The sequence below is a fragment of the Nelusetta ayraudi genome, unplaced genomic scaffold, assembly GCF_046127955.1.
Source record: "Nelusetta ayraudi isolate G7.1 ecotype Tasmania unplaced genomic scaffold, CSIRO-AGI_Nayr_v1 ptg000006l, whole genome shotgun sequence".
NCBI classification, from domain to species: domain Eukaryota; kingdom Metazoa; phylum Chordata; class Actinopteri; order Tetraodontiformes; family Monacanthidae; genus Nelusetta; species Nelusetta ayraudi.
Genome location: NW_027466056.1, coordinates 3028673 through 3041046, shown reverse-complemented (window position 1 = coordinate 3041046; position 12374 = coordinate 3028673). Strand labels below are relative to the sequence as shown.

Sequence of the window (12374 nt, the reverse complement as noted above, 5' to 3'; positions counted from 1 at the left end):
TTCCCTTGCGTTTGTCTTTGATTCCCCCCCCTCCTGCTTTTGTTTTTGTTGAGCTTTTTGTTGTTAAAGAATATTTGAAAAGTACACATTTCAGGCTAATGGAATTTTAAAATGAGTGCTAGCCATATTGTTTTTTATACTGTAAACATGTAGATATTTATTTGGTTAGGTGTTTTTTGGTGCAATAATAATAATAATAATAATAATAATAATAATAATAACAATAATAATAATAATAATAATAATAATAACATTTACCACGAGGACTCTGACGTCAGTGACGTAATGACGTAGGACATAAAGTCCCACGCGTCATCTTACGCGCTTGATGTTGTCAAGTCTATTGAGCTGCAGAACAGCCGATGGTTCCAAGCTGCTGCCCCCACCTGCGGGTCACAGAGATGTGTTCCAATAACGTCGTGTTTTTCCATCTTAGAGGTTTTTACGAATCGGAAATGACGTCATTTCGGCCAGCCAGGATGAGCCCATGAGCGGAGTTTTACACGAAGAAGTCGACCTGATGCTAACGTAGCTCAGCTACTAGCTCGGCAGCTAGCTGGCTCCACCATTTGACGTTTAGGTTGGCAACCCCCGGTGTTTGGTTTAATAACAGTGCAACAAACTATTTTGAGTCTGAACACAGAACCGAAACATGACAGCGTGCTTTATTTCACGGCTAAACTCCAAATGTTGTGGCTGCAGCTGTGGCAGGACCCAAATTTAGAATGTGTGCTTTTAAAACTATGTACAGCTTTAAGGTTAAAATATTACGCAGTAAAGTAGAAGTACTTCCTGGTAATGTTTTTGTGGGCCACTAAGGTTCATTCGGCTTATGTTATTAGTCCCATGTAATGCACACTTCGTTTATATTGTTTGCACTTTGAGCTAGAGCTAAAGCTAAGTGCTAACGTTTCATATCATAGCTGGATTATTGACGAAATCTCCAAATATCTTTTCGAACGTTTAAAAAAAAAAAAGACTTGTTAATTTAAAGGGAAACGAAAATTCCGAGTTTATGGTGTAAACATTAAAATGTACTATGTTATATGTATGTATGTATATATATATATATATATATATATATATATATATATATATATATATAAAAAATAAGGAATATGTTTTTGTTGGATTTGCTTACATTATAACGTTTGTCTCCCTTAAATGAGTCTGACCATCACAGTTTAAAATCACATAAATATGAATCTGATTTCATTTATTTTAAATGATTTTTCTGTTTGCAAAGCCATTAAAGACCATTTTAGTATAATTTCAGGTTGATATGTAATTTGATCATCATCTCCAAAAAATCTGCCAGAAAAAAATGAAAGGACAATAGTTTAATCTCTAGAAAAACATATGTTTTTGTTGATCTGATATCAGTCTGTCTCCTCTGTTTCTTCAGCATGGCATCTCTCTTCAAAATCCCGAAGAAGAAACGTCCGGATGAGTCTGACTCGTCCCAGACACACATGCTCTCGCCACTGTCCCGCCTACAGAGTCTCAACCAAGAACCTGAGGCGGTGCGTTGTACCTGTTTTTACCACAGTGCATCTCATGAGGTTGTTTTTTTGTTGCTTAAAATGGTGTTATTCCTTTATTTATTTTTCCAAATGTTCCTACCTGCTTGTGTCACATTTTAGTCTGGTTATGGGAATCAGTCTGGTCGAGGCCGCACTGGCAGGATGCATGTGGGGAACACCCTCAGCTCCACAGCAAACACTCAGAGGTACGTAGTGCTCGTCTTTAGGCTGTGACAGCCCTGGAAACCACACTGAGACAACATTATCGCTGCCAAACCTTTCATTTGGTTTAGTTTTTAAATTTATGTTTAGTTCTCCCTCCAAACCTCTGTTCAGAGACATGGTCAAAACTTTGTTGGGTATTGACAGTCCCAGCAGAAGAAGACCAATGGCCGGTCACAAAGCTGTAGGAGGCTCAAGCAACCAATCACAGCCTGGAAAGAGAAGTGATTCAACTTCGACTGTCACGAATGGGTGAGTCTGTAAAAGTGTCACACATACACACAGACATTTCTTCTTCTTCTTCTTCTTCTTCTTCTTCTTCTTCTTCTTCTTTCTCTTTTACTGGCCCCTGACAGTTAGTTAACAATGATTACGTTTGCTCAAGATAAGACGTACTGGATGTGCGATGGTATCTTGTGAAGCTAAATGAGTAAGAATAATAATCCCAAGCTGAAGAAATTTGCCTGATTTACAACAGCACTTACAGTGCAGGAGAGAAATAGGATAACAATGGAAAAATTATTTTAGACATAAAAAACAAAATGAACATCTATGTCAACATGTTGATAGTAAATCGTATTGACTCAGGAAGAACTAAATAGGTTACTTCTATTTATTTGTACGTCCACTGTGAGCAGAATGCGGAACGTTGACGTTTCCCTCTTTTGTCCACCAGATGGCGTCCGAAGAGAGCGTCTGACCGGCTGCTGCAGCCTGCCATGAGCTCGGAGACAGCGCCTCCTTCGCACAAGAAGAAAAGTGACCTCAGTGGTAATTTTTTTCCCCAATCAACACGCAGCTTCTCACTAATTTATTAATTTATTTTCTGCTTTGCAAAAAGCAAAAGACGAGTCGGTTCTTATTGTCACTGTGTGAATGTTTTTCACTCACAGGTCTGCGTCCGTCTACTGAACACATCTCCCTGAAGGCTCTGGACTCGATAGCGCTGCTGCGAAGCGAAAAGCGAGCTGCGACCTTGAGCCCCTCCACGAGGTGGGCCATGGCTGAGGGGAAGGTGAGGGTCAAAGGTCACCCCCGACCTCCCGAAAGGAAGTTGCCAGTCCCCGGTTACTCATGCAGATGATGGAAGGATGTCCTGTCGTCTGTAGGGCGACAGAGGAGACCCATCGCAGAAGAAGAGCTCGTCTGCCTCAGGCTCTGACGAAGACTTTGTCCCACCATCCGGACACTCGGCGCACAATTCCCGTTCTGGCAAAGCCTGCCCTACCCCGTCGGCGCTGGGCAGCCCGCCGCAGTCGTCCAGGACGGCCGACTCGACGCCGACAGCGGACGACACGAGGGAGGCGGACAGACGCAGGTGGAGGGAGTTCCGGGAGAGGAGGACGCCCTACAGGTCGGCCGTCCTGCAGCTCCGGCAGAAGAAGCCCAAGTCGACGTCGGTGGAGCCTAGTAAGTGCGGCCAAACCTTGTGATCCATGTAATCGTAGTGCAGTCGTCTAATAGAATTATTTGCCATCCATGCTTGCAGTCGTGCTGTCCAGTGAGGAGGAAGAGGAGGCCGAGGACGACAGCGACGGGGGAAGGGTCGGAGTCTCAAGGCCGGTTGAGGTAGGAGAGAAAACTTCCTGTTTTAAACCGTTGCACATGACCAAGAGTGAACGTGTCAGTCTGAATACAGCTGGTAGGAGGTTTTTTCCACAGCAAAAGACTTTAAACTTGGATTTTAGAGTTTATTTATTGTCATTGAGAAAAAGAAACACAGCAGTGATTCCATTTCCACAACGAAATGTCGTTCCCGGGTTCCGGAGTACAGCAATCTATCTTACAATCTATGGACAAGCTGAGATAAATATAAAAATATGGGATATAAATAGAGTAAAATATAACTAGTATAAACAGTATAAACAGTATAAACAGAATAGACAGAATAAACAGTGACCAGGTGGTGGGGTATGTATGCTGTGTAGTATGGACAAAATATAGACAGTATAAACAGTAGAATGGTAGAATGGCGACTGTGGACTTGTATGGTCAGAGGGAAATGTGTAAATGTGCAGAATAGTGCTCTGATGCTGGTGACAGTGTAATCAGTGGCAGCAGGGAAGTGGGGGGGGTTAACTGGCGTTCAACAGTCTGATGGCCAGGGGGAAGTAACTGTTTGTGAATCTGGTTCTGCCAGATGCCAGACGGGAGAACAGACCATGGTTGGGGTGGGTGGGGTCGGACAGGATCCCACTGGCTTTGGATAGGCATCGGCTATCTGCAGTGTCTTTGATGGCGGAGAGCGGGGACCTGATGATCTGGTCAGCAGGCTCTCGATGGTCCCACTGTAGATGTTTGTCAGGATGGGAGGGAGGAGGGAGGCTCTGCTCAACCTCCGCAAGAAGTGCAGGCGCCGCTGTGCCTTCTTCGCCAGGGAGGAGGGGTGGACTGACCAGCTGAGACTGTCGGTGATGTCCACCCCCAAGAACTTGGTGCTACTCACGACTTCCACAGCTGTGTCATTGATGAGGAGGGGTGTGTGGCTGGGTCTGGATCTCCTGAAGTCCACGATCATCTCTTTCCTCTTGTTGACATTCAGGATCAGATTGTTGGTCTTGCACCGGCGCTGGAGATGTCTTCCACTTCCTCTCTGTAAGCCAGTTCGTTGTTGTCCCGGATGAGGAACAAAGAGCTGCACTAAAGCCTTTGAACCCGGTTTAGTTAAACTCCGCCCACCGTCCTGCTCCAGCACCAGCTGCCTTAAAAATATGCGGGTGCAAAATATATATTTATAAACCAAATTACTTTCATTGTACTGCGACTATGCACTTTTATCAATGTATTTATGTTACATTGTTATGTTATGTTAAGCTTTTACCAATATAAAAATCATAACTCTCTAACTAAAGCCTGGGACCTGCTGGGTGTCATCAGGGAGGATGAGGCCGCGTGGAGGGACCAGAGGCTCCCTCACATCATTAAGAAAACCCAGCTTGACTCTGGCGTGGGAGTTTAAAAGCAGGTTGTGTCGTGGAAAACAAGCGGCCGGTGGCTTTGAGTCGTGCTCAGTGTGACGTCACCAGCGACAGCCGTGCGTGCCTGAAACGTACCTGCAGACATGACAGTCAATACGGCATCCAGTGGGCTCACATAATGACTGCATGCGCGGCAACAACTCGGTCACACACACACAAGCACGTGTGCGCAAGATGGCATTTCTGGGCCGAAGGCGGCGTGCGGCGATGGTGTGCAAACGGTTTTATTCATTTATTTATTTATTTATTTATTTTAATGTACGTCGTCATGCGGTAATTATCTCGTAAACATGTTAACTGCCGGTGCTCAGCGCAGCAGTAAATTATGTGCACGGGGTTCCTTTTGGGGCTGACGAACCCATTTCTCTGTTGTGTTCTGACGGCCGTGCGGAAGGGGAGACCTTTATTAGCAAGCGCCGCATCACGGTGACTCTGGGGGGGCGACGTGGAGCTGGACGCTTTGGGATTGACGACTTTTGAACTTCTGTTTGTTTTTCTCTCGTCATCGCGGTTTAACGCAACGGCCCCCCCCCATGTCGGGGTCGGTCGGGGGTGCTGATTGCGACCTTTTACTTCAAGAGAGACGACGTCTTTTTCTGATGCCGCTTTTAATTTATTGATATTTTCTCATTTTCAGACTGACGCGTCTCTCTTCCTTCCCCTCTCCACAGACGCAGCCTCCCCAGGACGAGAGCGGCGGGGACGAGCGCTCGGCGTCTTTCCTGCTGCTGCCGTTTGCCTCGCTGCACGCCGGCCTCACGCACGTCAGCGCCAACGGGGAGATCATGGTGAGCCGAGTCTCCGTCCTCGGCCTTCTTCCACCTTCTTGGGTCTTCTTTCAGCCTCCTCGCTACTCGCCGTTAGCATTTCAGTCTGACGTCGGCAACGAGTTCCTCCGTTTGACTTTCCATCTGCTAGTCCTGCTCTCTGACACACACACACACACACACACACACACACACACACACACACACACACACACACACACATTTCATTGGTCCATAATCCGTTTCAGTAACTGGCGCTATAGCGTTAATCATTTGCATGTGTTTTCCAAAGTGAAATTGTGTCCCTATCTTTCTTTTTCTCTCACGCACGCACGCACGCACGCAGGCCCGCACATTCACACAAACCTCTTGCAACATACAAACAGGATCAGGGTTCGACACAGAAAACACATTTTTTCTGACACGAAACGCTGACACCATTTGCTTGTTTGCTTGGCAGCGGCTGAGCGAGCAGAGGTGACGAGGCGTAACATGAGTCAAGTTGTGGTGAGACGCGGAAAAAAAACTAAACTAGAGCCAACAAGTCATCTGGGCCCGACTGACTCACAGCCACGACACGGACCATGTTGTCAAGATTTTGGACTTGATGGGAAAAAAAACAATGTGGGGTCCAAAGGTTTGGTTTGGTTTGACAGCAGAGGAGATGCCCAGTCTGTTAGCACGACAGCAGAGGAGGTGCCCAGTCTGTTAGCATGACAGCAGAGGAGGTGTCCAGTCTGTTAGCACGACAGCAAAACATGTGGAGACAGATTTATGTTGTTTTTTGTTAGTTTGTTTGTCTTTTAATAATGTGTGCGATAGTTGGTCACGCCTAAAACCTACTGTTTGCTCTTTTGTTTTCCAAACCAGGTGACTGAAAATGAAATCACTATTCCTGTGACGGGTAAGAAAATAGGAAATAACTTTTTTTCAATGTTAATTTTGCCTAAAGAAATGTGTATACACACACATACACACACACACACACCACCAGTCAAAAGTTTGGACACACCCTATGAATCTAGTGTCTTTTCTTTCATTCTCACGACTACTGACGTTGCAGTTTCTCACTGAAGGCGTCCAAACTACGTATGAGCACACATGAAATTTTGGAGGCCTGCAATAAAAGTGTCAAATAACTCAAACACGTTTTATATTTAAATTCTTCAAAATAGCCACCTTTCATAAAAAACATATTTAGTTTTTGAGTTACTTAATGTGTTCTTCTTTGGTGCATAATTACATATATCTTGCTCACATATTTAATGTCTTCAGTGTCTATCTGCAGTGTAGAAAGTTAAAACAAAATTAAATACTTTTCTCTCTCCATACTGAGGTGATTTTTAAATGTCTTGTCCCTCAGGGGCAGAGGACGGCGAGCTTTCCGTGGTGGCCTCTCAGGTTCGGGGCTACGGCATCTGGGACGGCGCCCTGGCGCAGGGCGGGACCCTGCTGGCAGCGGGTGAAGGCCGCGCCCCCTCGCTGCTTTTCCTGTGGGTGAGCGAGGCGCAGGCCAGCCTGCTGCGGGCGGAGCTGTGTGCCGTGCGGGCGTCGGCCGGGACCTCTGGTACGGTTAGCCTTTAGCATTTAGCCTCGGCCTTTGTCGCCTGGGTGTCTTACCCGATCCTCTTCCCCCTCCGCGCCCCCCCACTCGCAGGCCCGCCGTGCTGCTTCCTGCTGCTGGTGCTGGAGGAGCAGCTGCAGGAGCTCCAGGCCGCCCTGCTGGCCTCCATCCTGGACATGGATGAGTACCGGCGGGGCTACCGCTCCTCTGGCTCGGGCCCCGCCTCACCGCTGGAGTGGAGCGACGGCCTGCTGCTCCTCCACACCTGCCCACCCCCCCTGGACCGCCACCTCCTCGGTCTGCTGGGACGCCCTAAGGTCAGCCCCCCCCCCCCCCCCCCCCCCGCTCGGCTCTCGCCTGCGTCGCTCTCCGCTCGGTGTTGTCAACGCCTCGTCCCCTTCCTGGCTCTGGAATCCACTTAATCCTGCTTTCCGCGCTCTCCTGCACTCGTCTAATCTTCTCTCCCTCTGGAGGGGAGGGAGGGCTGGAAAATAAACCCAGTGCAATATTCTGCAAAGGTTTTGCATCAACCTCAAAACCCCTCCAATATCAAATTTTCACGAATTCTGAATAAAAAGATTCACTTTCACTTTACACTTTACACAGTCACTTTCAGTGGTTCAGCAGAGTAAGACAACCAGCCCACTAGATGGCGCTGGGTGCTCCCTTTCAGAATCATTTGGCCCTGCGTTCTTCATTTTGAATAAAATGATTCTTGTGTTTGTGTTCAGGAGGCGAGGACTCCGGGCAGAAACCAGCAGATTTGCAAGAAGCCCGTCGTCAACGTCTCCGGTCTGCAGCAGCTTTCCACCAGGTACGTCCGCGCCTCGTACAAATTGTACAGCAGGTGGGGGGGGGGGGGGGGGGGGGGGGGGCGTACCGGTCCTGACGGGCAAACTTCTGTCCTCGGACTTCCAGGTTGATACAGTACCCGGCGCCGCCCTGCAGGGGGCGCATCACAGTGACCAAGGAGGACCTGGCCCGCCTGGACAGCGGCGTCTTCCTCAACGACGTCATCATCGACTTCTACCTCAAGTCAGTCAGTCAGTCGGGTGTGGTTCCCGTCAGTTGCAGGTAGGGGGCGCCCTCGTAGATGAGTAACGTCGTGCTCCTCCCCCAGGTACGTCTTCCTGGAGGGGGTGGGCGGCGCCGTGGCCGAGCGCAGTCACGTCTTCAGCAGCTTCTTCTACAAGCAGCTGAGCCGGCGGAGGGTGGCGGGCGAGAGCGACGTCGCCTCGGTGCCGTAGGTCTTCCCCCCCACCCCCCACACCCCCCGCATCCCTGCATCCCTGCTCACCTTCATCAGACATCCGTGTTGATGTAGCTTTAGGTTTTCAGTGTTTTCCCGTAGACGACGTCGAGGTGTTGCTCTTTATGCAGATGATACCATTATTTTTCACAGTAAGATAAAAAGTTTCTTTTTTATTGATTTTCTTTAGTGATCGTCACACGCGGCACCAGCGGGTGAGGACGTGGACGCGCCATGTGGACGTTTTCACCAAAGACTTCCTTTTCGTGCCTGTCAATCAAGAGTAAGAAACCGTCCCCAAGTCTCACACACGCAAACACACACGCGAGTGTGCACGATCTCACACGCAGCTCCCACACGCAGCTCCCACACGCAGCTCCCACACGTTTCCAGATGTCCTGATTGAACTGAGTCACGTCACAGAAATGTACAGAGGCTGTTTTCTTTTTTTTTTTTCTTTGCCGACTTTTCTGAAGGTGGTCAGCGACTTTGTTGGTGGTGGAAGTCTCGGCCCGCGCTGGCCAAACAAGAAATTAGAAGGAAAAAAAAAGTCTGATCTCAGCACGCTGCTGCCGCCGCCGTCCCAGATTTAAAGACGCCACTTTAGGGGTTTGACCTCAATTAGGCCGTTTTTTTTTTTTTTTTTTTTTTTAATGTGCAGGAAACTCTGCAGTTCTACTTTAAATGGAGCACCTCATCACTGTCAGTACCGGCCAACTGGGAAACAGACGGACTGGCTCAAGGCACCTCGGCCTGTTTCTTCTTCTTCTTTTCTTTTTTTCCCTCTCCCACCCCAACGACTCAAACAGATCGGATTCATTCTGAAAAAGAATAAAAAAAGGAAAACTGTGCTTCTCACCCAGATTTCGCAGATCCTTTGCACTAAATAACCCTTGGCTGGAGTTGGAGTTTTGACTGGAATCGCCTGAACGTCTCAGTAACGAGTCGATCAAATGTTGTTTTTCCTGCTGTCGTGTCCCTGTGTTCCCGCAGAGCTCACTGGTTCCTGGTGGTGGTCTGTTTCCCGGGTCTGACGGACGTCAAGTACGAGAAGTTCCAGAGGCCCTCAGGTGAAATACCACAGGAATTTTACGTTTCCTTTTTGCTCATTTGTTCACAGTTTCAAATCCGCCGTCATCTCCATTTGTCAGCCCTGCATGGGGAAATATTTACGGCAATCGCAATCATCACAAATTCACTGTGATGTTGAGCGGAGGTCATTTTCTACCCTCCCTCCTCTGTAAATCTTGACCTCGGCACTCTGATAAACGCGCCTCCCCCTTGTCTCAGGTGGAGCCGTCAACCCCAGATCACCGCCGCAGCAGCCTGTAAGTACGCACACCACACACGCCGCACATTCAGATGACAGACATAAAAGATCAAGAGTGGATTGATGCCTCTTTGTGCCTTTAGCGTTGACGTGTGTTTGTCTCGGCAGGAGTGCCTTCAGCAGGCCTGGCAGAAGGACACCGTTTTGAAGAGGTCAGCAGCAGCAGCAGCAGCAGCAGCAGATTTTGAACCCATTTTGTGTGATTGTTTGTGTGTGAACGTTCATCATCATCACCCTCTTCTTCTTCTTCTTCTTCTTCTTCTTCCTCTCCTGTGGTGGTCTTCGTCAGGCCCTGCGTCCTGGTTATGGACTCGCTCAAGCTGTCGTACCGCGAGGACGTGTGCAGGCTCCTGAGAGAGTGAGTCCGCCTTCAGTCCGGCCTCCATATTTAGTGTGTTGACATTGGCACAAACAAACGGAAGAGAGATAATAAATAAATAAATGTACTAATAAAAATGAAATATGAACGAAGTGCAAAGCTGTGCCGTCTCGAGTCAGGTGTCGCGAATCGTTGCCTAATTCTATTGTCAGAATAATGGCTGCTGTGAGCGACTCACTCACCCCACTCTTAACGGCTGTGGCGTCCGCAGCTACCTGCAGGTGGAGTGGGAGGTGCGGAGGGGGACGCCCCGCCTCTTCACGGCTGACACCATGAGGAGCTCCAGCTGCCGGGTCCCCCAGCAGGACAACTGCAGCGACTGCGGCCTCTACCTGCTGCAGTACGCCGAGAGCTTCCTGCAGGTAGGTGGAGCCAGAGAGTCGCCCACTTGTCACTCCTCCATGATTATGCCGTTGCCCGAGGTGACTCCTGTGAACCACCACAAACGTGCACTTTTACACTGACCGTTACAGAACCAGTCACACTGGTCAAAGTGATAGCATGCGGCGCTCGTCTCCTCTTTTCTTTCACCTTGTTTTGCTTTCACCTTCTTCTTCTTCTTCTTCTTCTTTTTCTTTTTCTTCTTCTTTTTCTTCTTCTTCTTCTTCTTCTTCTGCACTTCTCTCCTGCCGGACTTCTGCGGAGCCTCCTCAGAACACTTGCAACGAGCAGCTTGGTAGCAAATCAGAAGAATATTGTTATCATGTCACAGATAAATTGAAGCAAGCTCTCTGATTGGCTCCCCAGAACCCCGTGGTGAACTTTGACCTCCCGATACGCCTGGAGGGCTGGTTTCCACGGCAGCGGGTGCGGCAGAAGCGCGAGGACATCCGCAGGCTGATCCTGGGACTGCACCAGAGTCAGACTGAGGGGCAGTGACGCCTGCTCAGACCAAAAGCTGCCACAGGGGGCGCTGTCCAGCTCACCCGTGCAATAAGAGTTCAATATTTTTGCCGCGTTGTTTGATAATTACCGAAGTGTGTACATTCTTTGTGGATTTGTTTTGTTATGGTGTAAATAATGTTGAGCCAGTGTAAGATAAAAAAAAAAACAACAACTAATTTATTTTCATGTTGAGCAATTTGCAGGCTCTTTTTTCATCCCAGACTGATGGAAAATCGCATTTATACGTGTTTGTTTTTATGTGTTTTGAATGTTGACTGCTGATGCAAATAAATTTTCATAGAGGTTCGTTGCACTGATTTTTGTGTTCTATTGTGCAAAACAGACGGCCAGTGTTAGAAATTAGAACGCGTCCAAAGTGTTTCGCCATTCACGTAACCGCTGTCTGCATTGTCGTCAGTGGCCATTAGTTGCTGCTGAGTCTTACGCACTATGACTTTAATTAGTGTCGATTGATCCCTGATGTTGGTATGTAGACAGGATAGTGTGTGTGTGTGTGTGTGTGTGTAAGCTAAGGTCAGATGTTGCCGGGTTACCATCTGCGTGCGTGCCTGAGTTTGTGTGTTTTATTATTCTTTAATTTGTACCTTTGTATCATGTAATGTCTGCATTCCTAATGTATTGTGATTTTATGACATTGTTTTCCTGCCGTTGTGTGTGTGTGTGTGTGTGTGTGTGTATGGGAGAGACGGGGGTGCACTGCCTCTGGTAATCTGGGGGTTTTAGCAGAGCGCCCCCCCACGGAGGAACAATCAGCTTACATCTGATTAGCTGGATAAAACCGGAGGGAGTACGAGTCTGACGGCACAACAACCACAACACACACACAGCATCTTTAATTCATTTAAAAGCACACACACACACACACACACACACACACACACACACACACACACACACAGGAGGATGGACATCTTCAGCCCCTCTTCAGTTCTCAACATGTTTTTCGGCCCGAGTTGCTTTTGAATAAAACCAGTATTTTTCTCATCCAACCTGACCATAAATGGAGAAGACATACACGAGGACAGATTATTAAGGGCTGAAAGTGTCCAGGCAAGGGCTCACTGTATCTGGGACTGCCCCTGGTCCTTGTCATGGTCAGTCTGGGCTTATTTAGGCCCAGGTCTAGCTCTGGTTCCACCCTGGTCTGAGTCTAGTCTGGTCTGTTCTGTGTCTGGTCCTGATTCTTTAGTCTTGCTTCTGGTTTTCACCATGCTGTGTTCCAGTACTGGTCTGGGCCCAGTTCAGGTTTGGTCTGGCTCTGGCTTTACCCCCAGACCGAGAACTAGTCCAGTTCTGAGGTGTTGACTCCAGCGATTTAGACTTGGTTCTGATCTCCGTCTGGGCCTGGTTCTGATTCTTGTCTCTTCCGACCCTTCTGTGCCTGTGGCCCTGCTCGGGTTTTTGGTGACAAGGTTGTGTTCTGCTTCCTAATCCGGTAGGTGGAACATTTTGAATG

The 12374-nt window shown here is 48.2% G+C and overlaps 1 protein-coding gene across 4 annotated transcripts; it reads left to right on the top strand.

The window, feature by feature from the left end:
- The first annotated feature begins 317 nt into the window (after positions 1–317).
- LOC142881336 (uncharacterized) lies at positions 318–11203 on the top strand. 4 transcript variants are annotated; one of them, XM_076015614.1, is made up of 22 exons: positions 318–580; positions 1406–1523; positions 1644–1729; positions 1893–1997; positions 2422–2516; positions 2639–2760; positions 2855–3155; positions 3235–3314; positions 5395–5511; positions 6361–6394; positions 6854–7057; positions 7148–7371; positions 7786–7868; positions 7973–8089; positions 8175–8297; positions 8494–8586; positions 9297–9373; positions 9594–9631; positions 9742–9785; positions 9923–9991; positions 10224–10374; positions 10760–11203. In XM_076015614.1, the coding sequence occupies exons 2-22, from the start codon at positions 1407–1409 to the stop codon at positions 10889–10891; spliced, it is 2412 nt and encodes an 803-aa protein (XP_075871729.1). In that variant the 5' UTR covers positions 318–580; position 1406; the 3' UTR covers positions 10892–11203. The 4 variants fall into 4 exon arrangements, with proteins under 4 accessions (XP_075871729.1, XP_075871722.1, XP_075871703.1 ...); XM_076015607.1 differs by having other exon boundaries at positions 1860–1997; XM_076015588.1 differs by having other exon boundaries at positions 1836–1997.
- The last annotated feature ends 1171 nt before the right edge of the window (positions 11204–12374 follow it).